Genomic DNA, 27,385 nt, shown 5'->3' on the forward strand with positions numbered 1-27,385 from the left:
CAAGAAAACTTAAAGTTTGCTCCGTATGTTTTTAACCAAAACAAAATCCTATATTTTTATTACAAAACAGTGCATACAACTCCTTTTGTTAAGAAAAAGTGCTTTTTCTAGATATTTCTTCTGTGAAATACATTTATGTCAACAGTTTGAAATAATTGCATTGGTTAAGATGGGGCTGTATATTGCATATACTGCTTTTATTTGTATTTGTCTGATATGCAATAGTTCAGTCTAAAATCACTGAATAATACATCTTTGTTCAGTGGGAGTTTGGGAAAATTTTTCATTTTCTTTGTTGTCATTGTTAGTTTTCTGTTCCTCCTTCATGGTTGAAACAGGTGACAAGTGATTGATCACTTCCTGCAGAATATCTTTACTTTCACTAGGAGGAAGATTGCTAAAATAGTACTGAGGTACCAGCTCCACGAATCTGGTGAAGAAATAAGACAAAATATTATTATTTTTTTAACTGAATTTTGAAATGTTTGAGTAGCTATTTCTAGGCTTGTACAAAAGCCATCAGCAACATGCTGATGCATACAGCTACAAAGCTGGCATTTCAGCTCAAAACCAGAACTCTCTGCAAGTTGTCAGAGTAGTTTGTGCTTTCAGTAGACTTGCACTTAATGTACTTAGGCTGCACTTCAGGTGATTGTTGTTCAGTTTTCAATGCTGCAGGTTGCATTAAATAATATTTTTTCTGGATTTGGACATTTTTACTTCGATAAAATTATTAAAAAGGCTTTCTTATAAACATTGGAAATAGAAAAGATAGGTTAGTGAAATGTATATTCTCAGTTTAAAGAGATGTTTGCAGAAGACTGTAGTCTTGCATCCATAAATAGTTGGTATGGGATGATTTAGCTGGCTGGGTACATAAAACCTGTCGAGAAAAAGATTTGCTGGAAAATAGCTTTTCAGGGAACAAAGAAATTTCCAGCTAGATTAATCACGTAGTACAGTGCTGTGTGAACTCTTCCTTCGTTTTTTTTTCTGTATATCTTTGTAAGAGCCTTCAACAACTTGTGTTTTTTCAACAGATGAACTGATTAGTTACAGTGGCAGACACTGAGACTTCCTTCAGTACCTGAACAGATCAGCACACGTTAGGAAATACAAAAGGCTCATTGAAATGTTTTGTTTTGCATGAGAAGAACAGTAAGGGCGTGAGATCACAGTTCTTCCCCTTCTTTAATAGTTCTGAGCTCTAATGCAGTGAGGTTTCTGAAGGAAAATGAACACATCAAGCAAAGCTGCACACAGTGACAGAACAAACAGAACCATACTGACAACAGAGAAATATCATTTACCCCACATATGTTCACTAATGAATGTAGAAGGTGTGAAAAGCAACAATTTTTCACCGTACCAGTGATGTCCACTCCTGTTGCTTGATTAGGTATGAAGATTGTCCTTTTCTCTTATGCCTATTTTACAGATTTTTTTTTTTTTAATTTTTTTTTTTTTAACCCACATCCACACCTGGAGTGAATCAGTTATGCTTGGAATGTTATTCTTAACAGAACCAGAAGGTAACTGTTTTTATGACAGAGATAAAGGAAAAGGAGTAGATGACCAGAGTTGACTTCAAGCATTGCTCTCAGCATACACACACAGCCTTACCCTGTTTGTGACTTAAATTATGTTTTTTGTGGTAGAAGTATGAGTGAAGAAAGTTTCATCACTGTTAACTTACAGATTGGGTGATATCTCAGAGACGACTCTGATAGAATTATCTTCTGATATACTAAACTCGTGGAATAAAACCCACTCAGGAATCCTTCTGGTGTTACAATATGATGAGAAGGGATGAAGCTGGGCCACTTGTCTGTGTGTTAACATTAAGTAGTTACCTGAGCCATCTACATCACGAGCAATCTAAAAAAAAAATAAAAAAAAATGCAGAGAGTTATCCATTACTTAATTAAATGCACAAGACACAGATCAATGTTTGCCTATGTATATTAAAACCAGGAATTAAAGTCATATACTTTCAACTAGAGAGCCTAAACCTCTTCCCAAATTTCTGTGGGAAAGCTAGGGACTGGATGCTATGCAATGAGGCTTAAAGAAAATGTTGATCTGTATATCTGAAAGGAAACTGTAACAAATGAGGGCAGGCTTATGCAGTAAGTATCTGAATTTGGTTTTGATGGGTCTGTGAAAACAGATGTGTTCTTAAAGAGTTATAAGACTTTAGAATACAATGTGTGGCAGGGCACTTGAAGTCGTAGTTTGGAGGGGTTGTCTTTAGGTGAAGCATAATGATGTGAAGAAAAGCATTATTTTAAGTGGGATTAAATCTTTCTTGTATATGTTTACACTTACAGTACCTCATTTGGTTGAGGTAAAGAAAGCTGTATATTAGGCATACCTAAATGTATTCAATGAGCCAATTCTCTGTTTCCAGGATATTTTCCCAAAAACATCTTTAAAAAGGAAATAATATCTGAGAGAATATTGCATGTTAAAGAGTTTTTTGAGGTAAGAAGAGTTCCTTGAGTGAAAGTAATATTGAGAGTTTTCCTCTTGAAGTGAAGTGTGTGGACGTCACACTGTGATAGGCTGAACCCCAGAGGGAAGATTGGAATTGGCAGAAATGTTTGATACACCCTGGAAGAAAATGGCTTGTATCCTTTCTGATGATCGAGAGATTTCACTACCAAACTTAAGTCTCTGAAAGCATTCTATATAACTTAACAGTGGAGTAAGATGAAACCACAATATTTTCCTTACGTGCATAAAGTAACCAGATAAGAGAGATTTCTTAATGCTTAGTATATTTTCCTTTGATCCAAAGTCCGGTTCTGAAATGGGCAGTTCAATGCGCTTCATAATCTCTACTAGTTCGGCTCTGATAATTTCTGCCATCCTCAGTGCAGAACAGCTTAGAAAATAATCACGACACCATTTCTCATTACTGTAGTCTGTGGAGGAAAAACAGTATTTTGGCTTAAAGCAAAGTCTTACTGATAGGTACTATCCACAGAGATACTGCTCTGTAAAATGCTCTTTGACTGTTACAATAGATTAAAAACATTTTGGAGCGAGTAGCTGTGTCAGAGCTGTCCAAAATTCTGATAACAAGAGCCATATGGACAGCTTAGGCTCACTGATGTTGCTTGTAAAGTGAATGGGCTATACTTGATATCCTTACTTAGTTTTTTAGAATTTTAGCTATATCTTTCTGAATAGAAATAGTCAAAATCCCTTATTTGGTCTGTAAAAAGTAATAGCTTCAAATAGAACGAGTAGCAACTCTATTTTCAGGCTTTTTGGATTCAGATCAGGATATAGAACTGAAATCACATCTGCAGTGCTAGTGATGATCCTACCTGCTTCTCTTGAACCTCTCCAGCATTCAGCATGACTGAACGGGAGACATGTTCTGTTGTCATGTCCTAAGTTTTTATTGAGTATTTGCAAATTTATTAGACTGCTGTCTAAGTACTGGGCTTGGCCTAAATGAACCTGAGCACAGGAAATTGCTCTGAAGAGCTTGTGTCTGCAGTGCAGTCCCCTGGCTTTTATTTGGTTTCCTGTAAATGTGAACTTTTACTACTTTCAATTTTTTCCCTTAAACTTTCCTTGTAGTTGACAGCTGTCAGAAAAACACCAGAATTGTTACGCTGCTGGGGGAATCAAGTCCCTCCTCAACTGTGTTTGTCGTTTCACATCTTAAACCTGCATTATGTGCTCTTACAGGAGGAACTATCAGTCTGATTTTGTACAATGTCACTTCAAATGACAACAGTGTTTACATGTTGGATGAGGTACACTATCCTAGGTCATTTTCAGTCAATAAACTAAAACTAATACTCATTTGCAATGGCTACTATCTTAGGTTTCTCCCTGCAAATTAGCAATTCTAGAAGGAATATATTCAAAAAGGGTTTATGAGCTAAATACTGTCTGTTCAGATTTTATTTTTTTTTTTTCCAAATCGGTTACAATGTGCTTCCTTTTGTCTGGTGTGGGTACACTTACACATGCTCGCGGAGTTCGCACTGGCTTCTTTGAAGGCGTTGAAGATGTTGATGAGAGTAAAGTGATCTCCTGCGGGGTGTGAGAATTTTCGCCAGCAAGTAAGAGCAATCTCTTCTGTTCCAGGAGGTGCGTGTAAGAAGCAATTAGGAGCTTAGAAAAAAAATCAAGCCAGTGGTTATTAAAACACGTAGGTGCATGCACAAAGAGCAACTTCACTGGTATTTTTGTTTTCCTTTCTCAATTCCCTTTAATCTTGCTGCTGAAGAGCTGAATCTATTGAGTTCACTAAGGTTTTATTTATGTGGATGTTCTTTCAATCTGTTTAGTTAATTTTGTGTTATAAACACAAAAGAAGGTGAGCAGCTTACCCCTAGACTGATACCAAAACCACCTCCTAATGGCGTGATCCAATTTATGGAGAACCCAAGCGTTCTGTTTCTTTAATATAGGAAGAAACTAAGTATGCATATAATGCCTCTAATTTACTCCAGTATGTTGAAATTTGTGCCTTCCAGTATATTTTATTTCTGTCACGGTACTGTGCTACATAATTGTGTCTTTCGAGATAGTTGAGCTTTTTAAAAACAAAAGTGTCCCTATGCTCAATCGTTTACGTTTGTTGTATGTACTTAAAAATATTATCACGAGTCTAGACCCACTATTAAAAATCAAGCCAGCTCAGGTATGAAACCAAGTAGTTCTGTAAGGAGAACAGCCAATGCAGCTTGGTGTCCTGTGGGTTCACATCCTTGCTACTGAAGACTTCTCACCAGTTTCTGGGCCTGGGGTGTTCCCTCTGGGCAGGGCACCGTAATGCCATGCCAAAACATCCTCTACAGGCAAGGTTAAGCTGTGGCCGTTGAGCAGTAGATAGCTCTCCAGCAGTGGTTCTGGACTAGGGTAATGCCATAAAATCAGTACCAATGTGCAGTATGGTTAAGAGGCTGCTGTGGAGAGAAGCGAGACAGCTAAATATTGCTGGAGCCAACATCACTATGTAACACTGAGACCTGAAAGAATATAAGTCTAGCCCTGTCCTGCACTATCTGGTGGGATCCTGAGAAGTAATCATCATTATTTACTTCAGGAGATACAGTCCTCTCAGTTAACCTAAAATCTCTCTGCATTTTTGATGCGTTAATATTTCAGTAGCAGCTGTCGCAGAATGAATAAGTTTTAAATATCTGGGGTTTATGTGTTGGTTTGAAAGCTCTGTCACATCAAATGAAAGAAGTTCTATGCTTAACAGCCTTTTAATATAAATGTTCTTGCTCCAGACTTCATGTGTCCCATCCTTAGGACCAGTTGGTTTGTCTCACAGTGCCATGAAGGAACAGAGTGATCCATGGTATGAATACTTAAGGTTATGTTAGTTTTATAAAATATTTGAAGTGGAGAAACGAGATCGCAAAGTAATTCTTTGCAGGTCAACAGCTCAACATCGTTTATAATTAGAAGTTCCCCTAATTTGCTGTTCCAGTCTGTAACAAATGTACATGAATATGAGATAAGACAGTTCGTTTTGAAGGGGATGTTCTGTGTGTGCTTTCTGACAAAAGGCTGGAAGCTAGTGGGGCAGCTGAAGCATGGAAATGGAGTGCTACTTAGGAATTCAGTACTTGTGTTTCATTGCATGCTTAAAGTCAAGACTTAAACAGCCAAAGATACTAATTTACTTGAAATAAGCAGGATGTGAATAACAAAAGTTTGCCTTTGGGTTGCCCTTGTGAATAGGCTTTGAAAGAGTCAACGTGGATTTGGCAGGTGGCACAAGCCACGCACTAAGACATTATTTATGAATACCTGTTACCATGGCTGCAATGGTGAGCATTTCATCAACACACTCAAATTCACATGAAGCCAGAATTGACTTTGACAGTTGTGGATCCAGGGGAAATTCTGACATAATAATTCCAAATTCAGAAAGGTTTCCGTCGTTATCCAGGGCTGCTAGATAATCGAGATCTTCCAAAGCCTGCATGAGGCTTTCAGGAGCTAATAAAAAGGAAAGATAATTCAAATTCTTGAGAATGGCTACATAGAAATGAATATCTGAATTCTCATTATAGTATTTGAGTGTATATTTCCCGTGTGAAAATTAGAGAAGTCAGCTTCTATCGTTTGACAATGAGTAAGAAGAAAAAGTAATAAATAAGATGAAGAGAAGGCTGAGAACATTCTGGAGGAAGAAAATAAAGGGTAATTGTAGGGCTGCAAATAACTTTGTTGGTCTTTTTTGAGTCAGAGCAGCTTTTGTCAAAAGTCCAGACACAATGTGTATTGCACCCAGACTATGTCAAAAACACCTTCCACTATTGACAATTTTCAGGTATTTTTTTGTGTGCGTGTTTGCTCTTTTTAAAGAGGATTGGTCACGTCTGAGGGGTGCTGAGAGATATGGAGCAGCTCTAGGAAAGAGGGCTGTAACCAAAAGACAAGCATTTACAGAATCTATAGCTGCCGCCTTATTCTTGCATGTATTTGGAGTTCTCTTGGTTGCCTTTTTTTTAATTTTTTTTTTTTTTTTTACATAGTTTCTCATGATGTCAGAAGTAAAATGGGAACATAGTAAAGAGAATGTCTCCCTAGCAATTGGCTGTACTTTCTCACTGCACAAAATTAAATGTTCTGTTTTCTCTTATTGTGGGTTATAACTTCCCTAGAACTTCCACAGGTAGAAGTGACAACAGTGAGGCAGAAAAAATAGTGAGTGAATATAGGAAAATAATTAAGTAGGCTGAGAGACTAATTCAGGAAAAAAGTAGGAAATAAGTGAATTAGGGCCACACGATGTGGGAGCACGAGTATGGGATGGATTGAACAGAGGTAAGCGTGAAGGATATAATGTGTTAGAGTTTGAGGTTTTAAGATGGGGACCTGAAGAGTGAAAAGAGAGGAGAACAAAGACTGAAGTGATGGGTTTGTATGTTAGATAAATGCAAGCGGAGTCCTACCAGGAGCATTTGGGAGGGAGGTTTGCTTCTGCACACGCTGGACACCGAGCTGTCAGGCTCAAGTGGTTCACGTGTGCTTTTTCTGAAGACTGCTGGAGTATCAACAATTCATTCATTTTTGATCAATGGCATGTTAAGCTTATTCTATGAGGAGTACCTCCACAAGTCATAGGTATATCTTTCATGGATGAGGGTGAATGAAATCAACAACACACAAGATCTGAAGATCCAGAATATCTCATCAGTATTTCTGAAGAGATCAAATGATGGCATTTGCAGTAGCTCTTCTGAACCTCTCTGGATGGGAGTAAATAATGAAGGAGTTTGATAAAGACTCCCTCATTAAGTATCTTGCTGGATTTCTCCTTTACCTTTTTTTTTTTTTTTTTTTTTCAGTCTTTTTCTCTTGCTTTTCTATGCCTGAGGCAGTGGAAGACAGAATCCGCTTATGTGTACCCTAGCCCTTTTACTATTCTTGACTGCTCTTTCTTTCAGTAGATGGTGCCAGAAGAATGTGAAGTGTTATTCTGACCTTTATTTTCCCTTCAGATTTTGAAAAAATTAGTCTGTTTTCTCAGCAAGACTTTGTTCTGCTGAAAGAATGGTGTAATGAATTCAGACCCTCACAGTTGAAGTGAAAAGAAAACATGTCTGAAAGGACAGGATTAAGCAAATCAGTACTTAAAATGACAACTTGAGCAGGTCTGTAGGAAATCTGCTGTTGATGGAAGTAGGTCCCTTTGGCAAAACAAGCATAGAAGAGCTACGGTGGGTGCAGTTCTGGGGCTGAGAGGGTGAACCTGAAAGCAGAGTAGGAGTTGTCAAGCCTACGCTCTCTGAAAAGTAGTTGCTAGAGCATGAAAGAGGGTGGAAATTTGGAAACTCTTGAAATGTGAAGGCTCTTTCCTCCCAGCTCTTTTCAAAGGTAGATTTCTATTCCAGGTCTTATTGTAGTGGTCAATATTTTTTATGTATGCCAGTTCATTTAAATTTGTATTTGCTCTCCTATCACTGCAGCAACCTTCTCCATATTCCAGCTTAAGGAGCTGTTTGATAATTTCTGTTTTATGGATAAGTTAAATTCTAGTCCCACTGAAGTTGGTGGCAAAAATTCCACTACAACAGGACTTGGCCTCATCCCCAGCCAAGCATACCCAGCACTGGGAAACTAATGACAGCACTGGCAATTTTTCAGGCTTCTGTGGGCTGCTGTCAGTTTGCATATTAATGTCGAAAACAATCTCTAAATACAAAACCCAAACCACAGCCACAGCTACCCACACAGGCGGGGTGTGTATTTGTTCTTGTATCTTCATTAGTAGATGACTAGAAATAAATTCTTGCTTGAATTCATTATGAACGGGAACTTGTCTTTGGCAGGCTACTTCTGCATCACGAAGATTAAAAGCACAGCAAAAGCCTGTAAGAAGCTGGTAGGTCCCATTTAGCCATAACGCTGTGCTTCAGGTGCCCTGCCTTCCCGCAAGAAGATCTTGAGTTTGGGTGTTTACTTCATGGGCAGTGAACTGTTCGTTTATTGCCATCGCTCTATAATGAACTAGTTCTAATGAAGTAAAGAAAAAAGTAAAATGGAAAGTAAGCAAGCACCTGTTGGTTTTAACCCTTTTCTATTACTAATGTCTGAAGGAAAAAAATAATTAATTCCCCTTATATGAGGTTTTACAGAACTCCAGCATGTAATTCTGTTAGTGCTGTGACAATTTTAAAACACTTACTATTAGTTTTCAGAGGAATTCTCTCAGGAGTCTGTAAATTCCTATTAAAAACGTGGATGTGTTTCATTTCAGTATTAGAGTTCCTATCTCTGCCTGTACAACATGAGGGGTGTCTGTCTAGAGAGAACATTTGTTATCAGACATAGGAGGTTTAATGGGATAAAAGATGAGCCGTTGCAAAAGCTAAGGCACCTGAGAAGAAAATAGGAAGTTTAAAGAAGCGAAAAGTAACCACTGATGAAGAATAAGAGTGGCAGGAAATAGATGTCAGTGATTGAGAGTACAGGGAGAGTAAAATGGTCATTCAGATATACAGTAATTACTAGGAAATCATGGAAAGCTAATTTCCAGAATCAACAAAGGAGTTCGTGCTAGAACTAACAAAATATATGGTTATATGGCAGCCAATTTCAATCCCCCGATAGCATCAGTAATTTGCATTTTTATGCCCTAGAGTTAGTTGCCTTGAGATTTATAAGCACAAATTACTTCCCTATTTTGCTGTGAGGGTTACAACAAAAAAAAAAAAAGAAAATAAGACTCCTGGAGTTTTATTGTGCCACAAAGGACAAGATAGTAAAGGCAGATTAGAGCAGGTGAAGAAACAGTACAAAAAAAAAAAAAAAAAAGAAAAAGAAAAATAGAATAGAGCTTCCAGATATGGGTCTGCATTTTGAGGCACAAACTGAATCAATAAAAAGCTGTTGTAAGAACAGCAAACACTCAGTTGAGAGTTCTTTATGGTATGGTTCCATTTAAATAAAAGCTATAATAAACCAAAAGTAGTGTAAATGTTTAGATCTGGAAAGCTCTTTTTTAAAGAACAGAAACCTGCATTGTCTTATAATGATTTCTAGCAAGCAAGGGTCATTATTTTTAGGGCTGCTTGCCAACACCAACCACTGCTGCCGTCGAGGCAAACCGCAAGGCTTTGTGACTTGACTGCTGCTTTCACCGGAGCAAAGTTAAAAAGAAGCTCTCAAGATGTGTCCTGTGCTTTCAGCAAGAAACTGTCACGTTCCTGGCATTTTAAAAGGTATTTCCTTATCTGATATTTTCTTTCCCTTGCCTGTGTTCTTTGGCTACTTAACACTGGTTGCTCTGGATTTGTTTCAGGAAATCTGACCAGTTTTGTATAAATACAGAGTCTACTCTTGATCATACTTAGGTTTAGTAAAGCAAATATATAACTAAATGTTATCATTAGCACTGAAATCTTTTATCTGAGAGTTTCAAGTTGACTTAAAATTCTATTCTTCATTTGATAGTTTTTTGTAACTTTGACACGAACGGAGTAAGTCATGTTTCTAAAGGTAGCTGTGCCTTTAATCTTTTCACTGTCACATCCTACATGGCTGAAATGGAAGTGCTGAAGGTGTGATAAAATAAATACAAAAGTATAATTGCATAAGGAAGCAAGGGATTTAGCAAGTTGCCCAAAGTTCTGTAATGAGCGAATATTAGAGATAGGAATGAAATGTAAATTTAATTATTTTTAATAGTCCGTTTAACTGCTATATCGTGTTTACCTGGAGGATCTACAGGTCCTGTGTTCTGGTCTCCTACTCTATGAAAATGTTGAGTCTGTAAAATACCTTTTTCTGATAGATCTTTACCTTCCACAGAAATAACTGTTATATAGTTAGAGCTGACATGAATGTCAGCTGAAGGGATGTTGTCTCTGAAGAGCTGATTCACTGCCTGGCAAACCACACGGTTTTCCAGCTTCTGTTAGGCTTAACAGCATGAAGAACGGCCAAAGTAATTACTGCAGGGAGAATAATTCTGTGGAATGGCTTTTTCTGTTATTGTTTTTTAACATTGCTCCTTGGATAGCAAACTGAAGATATGAAGAAATCTAGTGCCAAGTTTTCTTCAAATTATGCGAAGGTTTTTCTTCTGCAAGGACAAGCTTCTGTGTGCGGGTTTCATCTTGATTCTCTTTTTTTTTTTCCCCTAAAACTTCTGAGGTAGGATTTTTTAATGATTCTGTCATGCTCTGAAGCCACCAATTCTATAACTATTCTTTTGAAATTATAGTTATAGTTGATCATTAAAAATTACTTTTCCAAACTCATACTCTGCAGTCTTTCCGTTCCCCCTTATGCTGCTTCTTCACTCCTCCAGGCTGGCTGGGAATGGTCCCTCCTGTGCCTTTCTGCCAGCAGGGACAGCCGGGATAGAGGGTGACCTGCATTTTCCTAACACAAATATACCAAAAAATATCCACACAGCACGGATAGCACTGGCTCTTTGGTGAAGTTGGTTTTCCATCCGCTTTGTGTGATCCTCAAAGCACATATATGACTGTTCAGCGTGTATATCCACAAAGAGTATAATTGAAAGTATGTTACATAATGGCAGAAAAAGTATTTTTAATCACTTTGGTTTCTTTTGTTGCTCTCTAGTAAATGACATGAGAGTCATCCAGCTTTAACAGGACTTGGCTACCCCCTCTCATTTTTGGGATGCCGTTTGGGATACCAGCTCCCAGTCCAAGCATTTGGCTACCTTCAGCGTGGTTTAGAATGGTCAGTGGGAGGTTAATGGTTGGACTGGATGATCTTCAAGCTCTTTTCCAACCGAGATGATTCTGGAATTCTGTGGTATATGCTCAGTTATGGGGCTGTACATGCTGCCCTGACTCCCATTCCTGAGCCCTCCTGTCCCCTGGATATGGGACTGCTGCTAAGGGTCAGGTTCTCTGGTCCATACTTTGCTCCCTCTGTGTGTTTGCTGTCTGGTCCTTACCTCCTCCAATTCCTTTTATGCTTTTCCACTGATTTGTGCAGTGCAGACTATGAAGTATGTGGCCATGTCTATGCTATCAGAAAGCTTTTCATTAGGTGATATATAATACTATTTAGTCAGTGAAATTCAGAAATTTAAACATCAAATAATCAACAAGTGAACTTCAGATAATAAATTTGCCATCAAGTGATCTCTGTTGAGCAGACCTTACATGGCACATAGAGTTTCTGTCTTTGACAGTCTGTTTCTAATGAAAAAAATACACAAACAAATTACTTTCTGAAACAATTTGAGATTATATGCATTTATAGAACTCTTATTATTATGGATATTCCAGAAATATATCCTCAGTGGGGTTATAATAACATAGTTCTCAAATGTCACGGTACCCATGACCATCCACAAATATTTCAATCTGAAAATTGTTTATAGTAATTCTGCGTGAATGCAGAATCTGCAAACTGCGTTCACCTTGATTTCTCACGGAAATTTTACATGGTTTCATCATCATACTGATTTGCCTAGTTTAAATAAGGATTTTCCAGTGATTTACAAAAATACATACTGTTGCTGTAATCTATGGGAAAGGAGTTCTTTTGTCCCATGATATAACAGAGTAAGGATCTAGCTGATTAACTGATAAAAATGTAAACACATCCCTATTAGAGCGGCACAGGAATTCAAATAATGCACTTTAGAACTGCAGTGCCAAATACATTTTCATATGGCTCATGAATTCTAAAAAGGGTAACAAGTCTGCTGCATTTGCTCATCTCGATTATAGCGTGAATTAAATGCAGCAGCTGTAAGCCTGACATGTTTGTTGCTTTCATAATGCAGTAATGAGTCAGAGTTAATCCAGGCTTTTATTTTTCCTCAAAGAGCAGCAGAAAAAAAACAAAAAAACCAACCTTGTGCACATTGTGGTTGAGCAGAAATAAAATGTTTTACTGATGTAATTTTTGTTTCTTATCTTGCTGTATGTTCTCTGCTTCATGTACAGGGAATGGACGCTGAAGTACTTCTCTTTGAATTCTTGCTATGAATTTCGGTGTATTTTTGATTTGTTTGTTCACCAGTTCATGTTCATATGTCTCTCTGTCATCTCAGTGAAAACATTATTTTGTTTAGGAGAAATTTACCTTGGATTAAAAAACCCCCAAAGCCTCCATCTGTTTCAATTGCAAAGAAAACTTGAGGATGTTAGCTGAACAAAAACGGTGCGTAGGAAAGCCTGTGGCATGTGTGGCATGTGGAAGATTCTGCAGTGTGTTTACTCCCTTTACTCAAAGGGAAATCAAGTCCAAGGAGGTGAAGAGATATGGAATAGTCAAGCCCAGGACAAACTGTGCTGAGGAGAGATAGAAAGGCTATTTGTATTCTTCGTGTTTGTGTGCTCTGAACATCACTTGATCTGGCCAGGTCAAATGAAAACACAGAAAATATAGAAAATACTGCCATGTCATTTTGTTGGCTTGTTTGTGGGGTTTTTTGATCCAGTTGATCTTGTGCCATGTTTGGTTGAGGGTGGGCAAATTGACTTTGTATTTATCCGTAGTAGTTGAGAATAACAACTGTTATGCCCTGGAGTTTTTCTTAGGGTTGGAAAAGCCACACTGTTTGTGAGCTCTGTCGCTCATCTTTTTCTCTTAGATCTGAACACCATCTCAGAGACACCTCCTCCTCTTCCTCAGTCTTGCTCATCACTTGGGCTTACTGAAGGCTTATGCAACTAAACTGACTGGAGCAACGATACTGAAGCCTTTTTGGAAAACTAAACTCTCTTGCTCAGAAGAGGATGGATGCTTTCCATGTGTGATAGCTCTTCTCTTTGCCTCCTCCACAACCCTCTCCTGCAGTACATAACCCAGAAAGGTGTAACATCTGTTAGCAATGAAAAAGCTTCAGGGCCACCCTTTAACTTGGTACCAGAGGTGCCTGGAGCTGGGCAGGAAGGACTCCGTGGTGTGGCTTTAGGGCCACTCTCTGCTTCTGTGTGTGGCAGGTTGGGGCAATCTCAGCACAGAATTGAGAAAACTTGGGCTTTCACAGGCTGAGATCACTGACCCAAAGCTCTCGGGAGGATGAAGGACCCAAAAGAAGGTTTTATGTGCTTGAAAGGTATGTTTTGATTTCTGTAAGTTCTTATAAATAACTAATTCCCCTTACAAATTTGCTTACTTCAGTATTCTTGTTTCTTTCAAGCAAATGGATTTCACACTAGGTACTTCAAACTGTCTGTATTCTGATCGTGTGAGCTTTATAGTCATCTCTGGAGAACTGTGGTAGGCATATAACTTAAGTGTTAATAGGAAAGAGGTTTGTTCCCTGCTCAGATTTGGGAAAAAGAAAGCCCCAAGGCAAAGAAAGCCTGAATGTGATCTATCCTAAGATAAAGGAAGAGTTGTTAAAGCAGTGTTTCAAATATTTAATTGTGTGAGGCCTTAAGATGGGAAGAAGACCAGGAAATTGTACAGACTTTCTCATCTCCCTTTGTGGGATTTTTTTTTTTTTTCTTTGTTCAAACAGTTTGTCTAACATTCCTCACACTGTTTCAGTAATTTCTCAAAATTTTCAATACCTTGACCTCGCGTTTTGAGCTGGTTAGCAAAAACTTTTTCATATTTGATGCCCATCCAAGTTAAGCTGATGCATTCATCAAATGCCTTTACAATTTTGTACACATCAGCAGGATGCTTTCTTCAGCTGCATTATCTCAAAAATACAGACAAAACTTAGAATTCCTACATCTGTGAAATCCTTAAATGCCTCTACCATTTCATTCTCTCTGAATATCAACTGCCTCTATTGTGCCTTTAAATCACAAAATACTGAATGTTTTTCCTAATATAACTTTACTAATTCATTGTACAGTTCAAGAGCAAATTTCTTCATATCCAGTAACGGCACTAATACATTTTAGGATATTTCTTTTTTTTTAGTAAAATACTTTCTAAATTTAAATAGAAGCCAACTGTATTCCATAATCATTTTCCATGAAGGTTTCCTAGATTCAACGCAGGAGGTGACACTCACAAGGCCAAAACATTTTGGTTCTCATCAATCTTGAATTAGTTACCACTCAGACTGACAATGTTTTTTCACATTTCCTCTAGGCATGTTTCTTCCAAAGAGGCAGTCAAGGGGAAAACAGAATAAATTCTACTTAAAAATTCCACTTACAATCTATCACAACATCCAACAGCGGGAATTAAACTCCTTATTACTGATTAATTACAGTGCACAACACTTAGAAGGCAAGTGACCATTCTAATTTTGTCTATGTGCATGAGAAAAGGGAGGATAATACAAGAATTTTTCCTCATGCCCTGGAAAATTATCGTAATGAAGCTAGCCATATGTCACATGATCCTCAAAGTGGTGGAATCAGTGCTATTTCCCTCACTTTAATTGGCTTCAAACCATCAGCAGAATTTGCAGTGGTACTTGGGTTTTAGGTCTGTGGTAGGTCAGAACAGAGTAAAATATCCTTCTGTACAAAAAGTATAAAGATATGAAGTCAGAAAAATTTTAAAAAATAAGCAACCACTTTCTTCATACTCTTACCTCAAAATTCAGCATATTCCCTCTCTAGTTTCGAAAGTTTATTTGGGTTGATTTTCTAAATAATATCATCCTTAAGTAACAGCTTATTGTAAATTTGAGGTGGGAGATGCTGGAGGATAAGAAGAAAGCTGATTTCCTCCAAATATATCTCCTAGGTAACAACAGTAGTTTATTTGGATTGTAAACTTTTGATTAAAGGAATATATTTTGTTAGATATCTGTACAATGCCCTGTACAATGGGACACAAATTTTCTTTGTGGGTTCCAGGAAGATAATATGAAAGCTAGATGAAAAGTTATTTGGAATATTGATTTTTTTTTTTTTTCTATTCCAATTCTATTCAGATACTTTATGGTCTTTTTCAGAGCAAACAGTTCATACTTGGTACCATTTTTCTAAGTGCAACTATTGCATTGTGAACTGTTCTGGTGGGTAAATGGTAAAATCAGTAGCGATATTATTACAAGTACTTAAATAAAAAACAATACAGTGAATAACAGGGTGAAATTAACCTTTAAATAACTGCAAAAATAAAAGTAAAAATATGGAAAATTTATGCATCATCATTACCTGGCCTACTTATGAAGTCACAGTGTCCTAAGCCTGCTATATCCATCCTCTTCAGGAAGAGAACCATGTTAATTAGGTTTGATTCCTGTATTTTGGCTGGTAGCTGTGGTTTCATTTCTTTGTATGTAAATTCTTCAGGATACAAGCAGAAGATTTTTCCTGGAAGAGACGTTAGGAAAATTACCTTTTTTTTTTTTTTTTTTTTTATTTCATTGCCACTTCGATTCTATTAAGAATTTGAGCTAATGAATTGAAATTTTGAGCTAATAATTCTACCTGATGGAGACATGCCCAGAATTTGTTTATGCATCTCTGCTTGACTTTTGCTGATAGGCTGCGTTATAACAGAGTCTGCTCTGATTCTAGGATTGTACACCTTTAAATGAAAGAGATATTAAGCATCAGATAAGTGTGTGAAGACTACAAAAATATTAATGGTCTTGTATTGAATTTTTTGTCTAGGTCATTTTACAGAAAGTGTAGTAACAGTTTCATTTCTTTTTATGCTACGTATTTCACCAGCTTGGAAATGAGAGCAGTCAGCACTTTGATAAATTGACAGACACGTTTTGCAATAACTCTGTAAGTATACTCTAAGATAAATGTCTTTTTCTGAAGAAATGTACTTGAGAGCACAAAATGTATATCTATGCTATCATCAAGAAAAGCATCAAAAAAGATTATTTATTTCTTCCAATGACAGAATCCCAACGTTGTCTGATGACATTTTGTTCCATAACTCCAGGTTTTTGTCTTAATGCTGAAATCTGTCGATTCAGTACAGGAGACAAGGACACTAACAAAGGTGTACAATGCCCCGTTTTATTTTTTTCTTAATTGTGCTTTATTTTGATTAAACTGATGAACTAATTCACTTGCTGTTCTGACCACTAGATGATGTCCATAAGCATCTGGAGTATAGGCAAGACATTAAATAAGGCAACTTCCTAGTCATGTCATCTGAATCGACTTTGTCTACTTTAAGCAGGGTTTTAATAAAAAAGATAAAATGTGCTTCAGTACAGGGAACAAATTTCTTTTCCTCAAGGTAAATTTATTGTATATCCCAACAGCGAGACTTACACAGGATTTTTGTTCTGCACAAACCTTTGCCTGTTCCCTCTATGTTCAACTGACTTTCAGCCATATGGATTGAATGTGAATTTGAGCTGCTGAGGAATGAACATTAGAGGACTAAACTTTAACTGTTAGGACAAAATAGTTGAATTAAAGGGTAAAAATAATGTAACCCATAGAGGTGTTGAAACTGATTTGTTCCCATTGCTTCATATTTCTGATTCGCAGAAGTCTGGAAGCACTAAAATTTGCTTTGGGCTTCAGATTACCATGGAAATGAGATTCATTTCCATCATTCAAGACAACTGTAGCTTCAGAAATAAGTTGAGTTATGCATGGCCTAATCAAAAACTGCTTTTTAGGCTTTCATTTGTTTCATACAAAAGTATGACCTTTTTTTTTTTTTTTTTCCCCTTGAATTGAGGCTGACTTAGTTTATAACCTCCATATGAGAACCTTTAAAAATGACAGTGTCATGTATCTGGAAGGAACACAAGCAGCTTTAAAAAGGAGTGATTCCCTGTGTGGGCATCTCTTGCTGTTACATGATCTGTGGCACTATGCTGATTACCAAGTTGTTAAATGAGAGATGAGGTTAATCTACTAAACCGGGTAATTTGCCATTAGGTAGCCAAGAACTGATTATATTTTGCTCTGTCTGTAAGATACTCAAGAGATAATTATGACTGATAGGCTAAAACTAAGGTGAGATACAGTTTTCAGAGGAAAAGTCATTGGTTTGGTGCCCAGATGAGTGGCAGTTTCAGCTGAGAGTGTTAATCTGGCTTTAGAAAGTTGAAAATTTTGTTTTCTGGTGGAATTTAGGAAGTAACTATGTTTTCTTGCTTGGTTTTCACATGACGTGTCCATGAAATTTATTTAAAATGTGTTAACACGAATGTTAATACTATCATAGAATCTGACTTATGAAAGAATAAAAAAATATTTGATCCTTTAGAAACCATTTGCATCAACCTACTAAATGCACATTTCCCTTTCCCCCACCATGAAAAAAAAACCACTTTATGCATAGTTTATTTGACATACTGATTCTGGTTAACTTTACCAACCTTTCTTCTTTCAACACCAACATCAATGACAAAGGTTACATTTTTAATCCAAATCAAAGATTCTCCAAAGCTTGTGGTGAGTAGCACTTTTCTTCTGTATTTTTTGCAGCATTTCTGTTTGTCTTGATTTGGTTTGGGAATTAGATCTTGTTTTGTCGGGTATAAAGGAATAGGGATGAGTTCTCCAAGGTCAGGGTTTAAATTAGACTGTTCCTGTCTAATCATTTGGTAAGCTTTTTCAATTTCCTGTAATCAGGAGAAAGATTTGTTTATTTTTTTTTCCCTCATGAGTATGAAAAACAAATCTCAATATTTAATTTTAAATAATTTTTTTTATTCTGAAGTGAATTTTAACTATGTATCGAACTATCAAAGCATTTAAATCTTACATGATTAATAATTAAAGGGAAAAAACCAGAGAACTAAGTAGGTACAGTCAGTACAATCTCATACAAACTGTAGACCAAGGGAAAGCTGGGCTGGTTTTTGAAATTTCTTTCCAGCACTTTTCAGAATAGTCTTCTTTAGCTTTAATCATATTTAAACCAACAGTGGGAGCCGGTCACTACACTTTATATATATAGGACATGTAGGATGCATCCACATCAGTGATTTAGTGCCAAAGAGTTTGGTAAAAATTTGCCATGTGTGTAGGGCTGGCAGTGCTGTAGCAGATACTCGGGTACCCCCTCGTGTGCCCAAAATGTTTTCTCTTCTGCTGGAACCAAGGTGGGTGCCCTGAGTGTCCTCTGGGAGAGAGCTCTTTACGAGGGCACAGCGTGCGCCGGGGCTGGCAACGGGGTGCCCTGTGCTGCTGGCCACGGTGCGGTGTGCACGGGTTCCCCTGAGTCGGGAGAGATCACAGCAAATCCCTGCTCCAACCCCCTCTGATCCCGGCTGTCCCCATGACTGGAAGGACTAAAGTGGCAGAGCCCCTGCTTGGGTCACTGTGGGAAATACTGTTGTGTTCTTAGTCCAATTACAATACATAAAAAGATCAAAGTATGCAGAAACCTCCCTACTTTACCTTAATTATTATGTTTAAGAAGATACAAGTATTGTTATGGTTTTTATTGTGTTTTGTTTTTTGTTTTTTTTTGTTTTTTTTTCCCTAATGATTAATAAACTCTATGAAGACTTTAAAAAGTCAATAAAATGTCTCTAAACTGTGTTAATGGAACATCACCTTTAAGACAGTCCACAAATTCAGAAATCGAATATAAATTGCAAAAAAGGGTTGTTTATTGTTGTTTTTAGTCTTTAAAATATAAAATCGTTTGTGTTTGTGAACGATTTGTTTTAAAGGTATACAAAAATCGATCATAGACTTGTTCAGTTTGAAAGGGATTTTTCTTTTTCAAAAGCATTTTTATTAGCAAACATTTTTCAAAATTGAAAAACCAGATTGAGTTTCTATTTGACAGTGCCACTACATTCATAATAGTTACATGTTGAAAGTATTCTATAAAAATTCTTATAAAGATATGACAGTGGCATCTAACAGCAAGGCTGTCATGAAGACAACACATAAATCTTAATATTCTTAGTTTATTCATATTTTTGTTCGGTTTAAAAGACAGTTGAGTGCTAGGGAACAGTGAGCCATTAACAATATATTAAAACTTTAAATCACGGTTAAGCAAGAATGCATGGGATGTGAACTGTGGAGTAACAGTTCATAACGAGTCTTTTGTTCATCGTGGGAGCGAGAACTAAGTAATCTCGGTAAGAAAGAAACTGTTATTTTAGTATTGTGTGGGACTTGACCATCAAATAGTTTTTCAGCAGAAATAAAGCTTTCTTCCCAGCCCTTTGAAAGGGAAAGACTATGTGTTTTCTCTCTAACATTACTTACTGTAAATATGGGAACTGATACAGAGAATTCATTAATTCATCATTTGTAAAATTGGTGTCTATAAAGTTTACAGCTGATCCTTAGCATTATTAAAAATGTTACATGTCCATCCCTTTTTACAGTGAAAAGCAATACCACCTGGGTAGATGATGGTAATTGGTCTGTGCTTGTGGAAACTCATTCTCTTCTGGAGCTACTAGGGCAAATTTGTTGTTCTAAATGAGATTCAATGTTACAAAGTGGAAGGTTGAAGATCACTATCGGGAAATTAATAATTTATAAGAATTTCAAGTCTTAAAATGTTTATTTGATGGGCAGATTGCTCTGACAGCTATAAAGTACTGTGAAATTTTTTTCAGGAGGACATGATGATGCAGCAGTGAATTTGGGGTGTTACTGCTGTCTTGAGGGATTTAGAGATGCCGCTATTTAGAACAGCCAAGCCCATGCAGATTTCTGCATTATCTGTAGCACATCTGGACTGACATTTGCCTCCTGCTGTGGTGCACACAAATGTTTGGGAAGTTTCGAGCCATAAAGGAGGATGGAAGTGGAAAAACCTTGTAGGCAGGTTTAAGGTTAAAACATTCATGTGAAGCAGGACATCTGTGCAAACTGGATACGTGTCCCTTCCTGCAAAACACGGGTAACACAAAGTGTGGGGTACCCGATGCCAGAATAGGTTGCCTGTATCTATGGCCCCGTCCCTGTATGCCACCTTTCCTACTTTTTGCATGATGCAGAAGGATGATGGCCTTTCTTTAAGCCTACAGAAAATCTACAAATTCCTTGTATTAGCTTAGGCTATATAGATAATACAGTGTTATGTATACCATAACTTCTTCATAGGAAAAACCTGAAATGATAAAAACTGTTGGCACTGTCTGCTGTCTTAGATACTGGCAGCAAGATATTTATAGATCATATAAAAACACAGATGTAAATTGTTGCTTGATTCAAATCAGAAATATTGGAATTGGTTAATAACTTACTTGCTCACATGCCAGAAAGATCACAATGTCACCCTTCTCTTTTGTGTGGTGTATCTCAAAGAGCAGTTTTAGTGCAGACAGAAAGTGGTCTTTCTGAACGCTGCAAGAGTATACCACCTCTGCGTGGTGTTTGTTTTCCACCCTTATGATGGGGATGCTGCCATAATAATTCTGCAGTTTGCTGGACATATGAGGGGCAGTGAGTATTACCAGCCTCAGTTCTGGTCTTGAAATCAAGACATCTTTAAGTAAGCCAAGTAACGCATCTGTTGCAACAGTTCTTTCGTGCACATCATCCAAGACGATAACACCATAATAGTTCAGAAGAGGCGTAGACATCATTTCCCTTTGGAGCATATCATCTGTACAATATCTGCAACATATGAACAGAAATCTCTGCAAAGTTTCCTGGAATATTCAGATTTGATTGTAAGACATTAATTCAGGGTCTTGGGGGCAGCTTGGTTCTTTCTTTTCTAACAAGACAGATTTGGTAAGAACAGGGAGTCTATTTTGTGGACGATATCATGATCTCAACTGTATGTTTAAATCCTCGAAGTAGCTAGAAACGCAATGTAATTCAGTCACACTAAGTGGACCTATGGCTGAAAGGATGCTCTAGGCAAAAGAAGAAATACTTCTGCCCTAAAATCATAATTTATATGACCCTTCATCTTCCAAACCATCTAAGCATATCGCATGCCATAACCAATTCTTCATTTAGGAGCTAATACTTTTAGATGAGGAAAAGGTGTACATGTGCACTTGAGGCAGTGCCAGAACCAAGATGACAGATTAATTCATACCGTAAGGCCCTCCTTACTTTTATCCCTATTATCCCTGCTACTGAAAGTTTTTTGAAAGGACATTGGTTTTTGCTGTGTTGCTCAGCAGGACTTTGAATTCTTGAACCAGGTTTCAAAGTGTGAGAGGACAAGCTTCATCTCGCTTTCACGTCAGGAGCAGCTGCAGGAAGATGTGCTGCAGGATGAGGTTTACTCCGTAAAAGAGAAAGGACAAACAGGAGGAAGAGCGTTTGAACTTGATTTTCAGAAGTGGTGAGTATCCTCTTCTCCACTGGAAATCAGTGGCTGGGAAAAAGGCTTATGATCTAGATTTTATAGTTTGTGCCTGCCATATGAAAGAACCAGAGGAAATAACTCCTAACTTTCAGAGAGGCTCAAAATCTGAATCCCTGTGTTGCTGTTGTCACCTGCCTATATTTAATACATTAAGTGCATTTCTTATCTCTTAAAAATCCTCCTAAATGCGTTTTTTCTCTCATTACTGAATACACTCTCTTCTAGCCATGATTTTTGATTGCTTTTAAATTCCAGCTTTACTTTGTGATAGATTATCCCATGTTCTCTTATGGTAATGAACACTGCTGTACTGGAAAACAGAGAAAGAAAATATAGAATGATATGGAGGTTACTGAAGTGCTTAATGAAGTTTTGCACAGATGATAACCTTGCCCACTTAAATCTCTACTACAATTTAGCACAGAATAGCTCCTTCAAGCCTTTTAGAGCTTAGTGATTAATCATGAAATCTCCAGTATCTGCATTTAAAAATATTATACTCAGCTTTATAAAGCAGTGTTGGGGTTTTTTTGTTTTCATACTGAATGGAAAAATCTTTTGCAACTATAGCAATGTTTCCCCACAGTGCTTAGGTTATTGTGAGAGACAACTTGTAAAAATAGGTCCCGAAAGAAACAAAGACTGAGAAAAACAACCGGAGAAAGAGATAAAGGATAGCTGGGGGAGTGAAGGCCCTCTGAGCTAAGGATTGTCTCAAACACTCACAGATAATGAAACTATAGTTGTGGGGTGGATGGTGTGGAGGCTGAAGCTGATCAGGCTGCCCCAAGAACACAGGGTGCAGCTGGAGGGGAGAGCCCTGTGGGGACAGGACGGTTCTGCTCCGGGGCACCTGGTCAAGTTTCAAGGGCCATTGGTCTGGTGAATGACCTTTGCTTTGTTATCCATGAAATATTAAAGTTAACACCCCTGGATATGCTAATGAAGGCTAACAAGATCATGCTAATTACATCATCCCATGAAACACCTTACCCCTCCCCATCCATGGGTATGTAGGTGTGTGGGTCGACCTATGGACCCAAGGAAAGTGGGTGTAAATGGAGGGGGGGCAGAGCACGGAGAGGGGGAGCCTGGAGAGTGAATGAATTGAAGAAGATGGATGCCTCCTGGAACCCTCGCTGGTGGGACTGATGCAGGCACCCAGACCACTGATCTCTATTTCTCTGCTCTCCCCATCTCCCTCCTTTCCTTTTTTCCCTTTTCCTTCACTACCATTAAGCAATGCAAGGCACACTCTATTGCTTGCCGCAATTCGTTATATACTTAGCCAATTATATATCTAATATATTATATTATTTTTATAGAAAAATATGTATTATGTAATATTTAATATGTTTATCTACATATATAATATTTTATTATATATATTATTATATATAGTCCTCTATAACTCCCTGAAAGGAGGTTGCAAACAGGTGGAGATGAGTCTCTTTAATCAAGTGACAAGCGCCAGGCCCCGAGGAAATGGCCTCAAGCTGCCCAGGGCAGGGTCAGGCTGGCTCTGAGGAAGGATTTCTGTGCAGAAGGGGCTGTTGGGCGTTGGAATGGGCTGCCCAGGGCAGGGGGGAGTCCCCGGGATCCCTGGAGGGGTTGAAGAGTCGGGCTGAGCCAGCGCTGAGGGATCTGGGGGAGCTGGGAACGGTCAGGGGGAGGGTCATGGTTGGGCTGGAGGAGCTGCAAGGGCTTTTCCTACCGAGATGATTCTAGGATTCTGTAATTATTGTGTATCCAATTAGTACATTGTGGGCAGTTAATAAATGTTTAGACTTTGAGACTTGTCTCACCATTATCCACTCTGTTGGGGATTTACAAATCTGAGTCACTTGTCTCCCTCATCTGAGCGGGACGTGACATTTTTCTGTCTGACCCCGTTCATGGAGTGGTGCAATGAAGAGCCAAGGACGGGAGTGCCTGCACCTGCACACTTTTGCACTTGTAAAGAACTCTAAACCACATAATAGCTTGAAGGCATTAAAAACCAAACGCACAAACCTCAGGATAGTTTCTGTGGTACAGCAGCTTTCAAATGGGACAAAATACCCCACTTCATGGCCAACATTGACATCCATTTCATCAGCTACACGCAGTGCCAGCCACACCGCTGTCTGCTTGTGCACCTGGGTGCATACGACCACGCCGTGTTGGTAGCGGGCAGAAAGGCAGTACTCAGCACACCACTGAGGAATCTGTAAGTAAATAAGAAAATGGATGCATTTGGTATTTTACACATGGAGCAGAGGCTGTAACGCATAAGAAGTAGACAGTGTGGAAGAACTAAATCAACCTGGGCACCCACTGCTTACCGTCTGCCTGACTACTGACAGATGAGCTGAGCCTAACGCAGAAATTACCTGCCTTGATAAATGTCAAGATCCAGAATCTCTGAAATAATCAAGAGCTGGAGTGACGTGGGCTAGAAGATTTAGCTGGGAATTTCTCAGCTGGACTCAGCTTAGTTTGAATGTATTGCAGGAAGGACAGAGTTGGCCTCTGGGGAGCAGGTAGCACTGGCAGTGTCATTCTTGAGCATCTGCTGATTGATCCAACAATATTAGAGCAGTTGTTGTCAGGGGCTGCTCAGCTGGCTCAGCAGTAAACCTGCCTGTGCTATATCTTACTCAGGTGCTTGACATGAGAAACATGTCCCAGGAAGAAGAGGATTTCAAACTGACAAATACCACAACAAATGTATGTAATTTCAGATTTATTACTCTATAAACAAAGATAACTGAAAATGAACTGCTCCAGAAACTTACGCAGTAGCTCTCTAATGTATATATTTACAGTAGAAAATCAACACATGGAAACATTATTATGTTGTTGTAATAAGAAAGTAAAATCACGTTATAAATATTATTTTAGTGAAAGTATTAGTTTTCAAATCCTTAACATATATAAACTGGGTGCATCAGCCCTCTAATGTATATATTTACAGTAGAAAATCAACACAAGAAAATATTAGTGTGTTATTGTAATAAGAAAGTAAAATTATGTTATAAATATTATTTTAGTGAAAGTATTAGTTTTCAAAACCTTAACATATATAAACTGGGTACATCAGCCACATATAATCTATTTCCATATAGTTATTTACATTTTTAAGAATGTTTAAAAAACAGCAATGTGGCATCTTATTTTTAAGGACAATTAAAAAAGCTAACATTTCTTAGCAAGTAGTTTATTATTATACAAAGTTTGTTTTGTATATATTACAGTCAACAGCAAGGAGTAGAGACTTTGCACTCCCCAAAATATTCTGGGCACCAGGTGGGTGTTTATGCTTTTTATAGGAACATAGGAATTTTCAGTGAGAAGTGTGATGTCTCTGGTTCAATATATGATCTCTAGCTGTGTCCAGCATCAAAGTCTCTGGCAGGTATGAGATGCCCTGCAACCGTAATTATCCTACAGCTTCACCTGCAGGAAAGTTTTCTCCTGATCCCAGTCATAAACAATAATATTTTGGTTCATAACACTTGCTTGGAAATTCTCTGCTTACTGTGGTAACAGACTTAGGTTGTTATATATTATTACAACAGAATTTGATAGTCCTACTGGATATTTGTGTATTTAGAGTCAACTGAGATCTTGCCTTCAGTGATGTCTTTTAACATGAGTTTTGTCAAGTAATCGTGTGTTCTTGGAAAAAACATTTGCTCTTGGCTGAAGTGAGGGAAAGACCATTCCTTGACCCTGAGAAACAGCCCTCCTGATTTCAATACTTCATTCTCTGAGAACTTTTTCACCTTCTCTTATGACCCGCCTGCAAATCCACTATATTTCTTTCCTGATACAGCACATATCCGAACAAAAACACACATTCCAAGTAAGAATATGCATTGAACCCAACACAGGCATTGCAGAGTTTACCTTTTCCACTGAACATTCAATGTGATGATGGACAGAAGGAGGATAAATGACAAGTTTAGTCATTATTAAGGAGGTGGCAATAAAATTCTCCAAATGAACAAAACAGTGGCCCGCCAAATGTACAAGGAATGATTTATTGATAAAACACTAAAACAACCTGAAATAAGTCCTAAGGTATTTTACACTTAGCCTTGCCCTCTGAAGACAGTGAAAATACACCTGTAATTTCATCAGGGAAGGATTTTAGCTGATGCATTCTGTGTGTCATTTGAAAGTGTGTATTTGATAGGTTTTCAAGTTGAGATGTGATGTTGCGATATTGAAACAAAGCAAAAATTTACAGTGCGCATATTGATACAATAATACTTTATACATAATTTTTTTCAGGTTATGTGTATATTTAGTTCTGAATTTTGATCTATAGTAGCTAATGCATGTGGCTTGTGGTGTTCAGAAAGGGCTCGATAGTTTTAAATTTAGTATTTAGTACAAAAAAAGGCGTAGTTTGAGATTTTTGTTAGTTGTTTATAACAGTGTGTCAGACAGTCAGTCTGAGAAGTGTTACTCTTCAGTGCTCAGCTTGCCCAGAAGACATCATCAACCAAGTAACAATGCCTTGTAACGGCCAGATGTAAAGTGTCAATTGTGAATATTTGAAGGAAGTTATTTAAATGTATGATATCATGTACATAATTTTCATTTTTATATATATGATGTATATATCTTTTAAATCTATATTGGACTGCATTAATCTTTATTCACATTCTGTATTTCAGTTTCCATCTTTGGCCTTAATACCTCAGACTGAAATACATGGCTGCACATCTGTTTCTACACTGAGAACTGCTAAACTCAGTACAACCATGTGTGCGTACACTGCAGCTGGGCTCTTCAGAACTGGATGTTATTACATGGTGATACCCTATAGTACTCAGCATAGCAACAGCCCACTACTAACAGAAACCAGATACTAGTATAATACAAAACTGGATATTGATGTACCTAATCTAAGTAAAGGGCAGCAGGAGTGAATAGTAAATTCATTGCAAAAGGATTTTTCTGTTTCAAAGTATGTACTATCAGCAAAATGGTAATAGTAACTCTGAAAAATGTACAACATTCAACGTTCTAAAAGTAACAAAAATCCCCCCAAGTATGTTGTACTGACCTGGGAGCTCTTGCCAGTCTTAGCATCTCCAGACACAATCACAATTTGATTATGAAGCAAACTTTCCATAAAAGTGTATTTCTCTTTCCATACTGGAAGTTCTTCTCTTTCTTTCATAAGTTTATAATAACGGGAAGAGTAAGGCAAGCCATCAAAAGGATTAAGCTCTAAATCTTCTCCGCACACTAGTACTTCCTCTTCATCACCATCGCTGCAGTCAAGCAATTCTGAAAAGCAGTGGATCTCTGGAGAAAAGGTTAAAACCTCCATTTTTCTTACGTATATTATTCCCAGCAAAAACACATTAGTAATGGGAGGAGTCCTTTGTGTACTGATCGATCATTCAGGCCCCCCAAACCCTAGGAAATCCATTTCTGCTTCCTTCAGGATTAGTATTTCCCAGCTCTTCAGTTTAAAAGTTCAGGCTTGGGGTCCAGCAGCCTTCTTTTGTGTCAGTGGTTTAATAACCCGAATGAGCCTCGAGAAAACAACTTTAAAAAATTGTCCAAACTCTTCAGAATAGCAGCGATTAAACCAAAAGGTGTTAAACAGAAGCTGAGTAGTTTTTGCACTTTAGTAGCATGTTAAAGCCAGACCATGAGTACCAGCCAGTGTGTTTGCTCTTGTCTGCGGCTGCTCGGCCAGGCTGGAGGATAATTGGGAAAGAGCACGCTGAGCCTGACC

General features: G+C 37.9%; 1 protein-coding gene across 1 annotated transcript; it reads right to left on the bottom strand.

Annotated features, from left to right (window-relative positions):
- Nucleotides 1–188: 188 nt before the first annotated feature.
- On the bottom strand, nt 189–26,971 carry DHX32 (DEAH-box helicase 32 (putative)). The gene is made up of 11 exons (XM_074907944.1): nt 26,702–26,971; nt 23,656–23,849; nt 20,561–20,933; nt 17,714–17,959; nt 15,843–15,942; nt 15,567–15,725; nt 5,791–5,982; nt 3,988–4,137; nt 2,737–2,927; nt 1,697–1,878; nt 189–430 (listed from the first exon to the last, which is right to left on the bottom strand). Exons 1-11 carry the CDS (start codon nt 26,969–26,971, stop codon nt 238–240), a joined length of 2,250 nt encoding a protein of 749 aa, XP_074764045.1. The 3' UTR covers nt 189–237.
- Between the last annotated feature and the right edge of the window lie 414 nt (nt 26,972–27,385).

The sequence above is a fragment of the Athene noctua genome, chromosome 5, assembly GCF_965140245.1.
Source record: "Athene noctua chromosome 5, bAthNoc1.hap1.1, whole genome shotgun sequence".
Taxonomy (NCBI): Eukaryota; Metazoa; Chordata; class Aves; order Strigiformes; family Strigidae; genus Athene; species Athene noctua.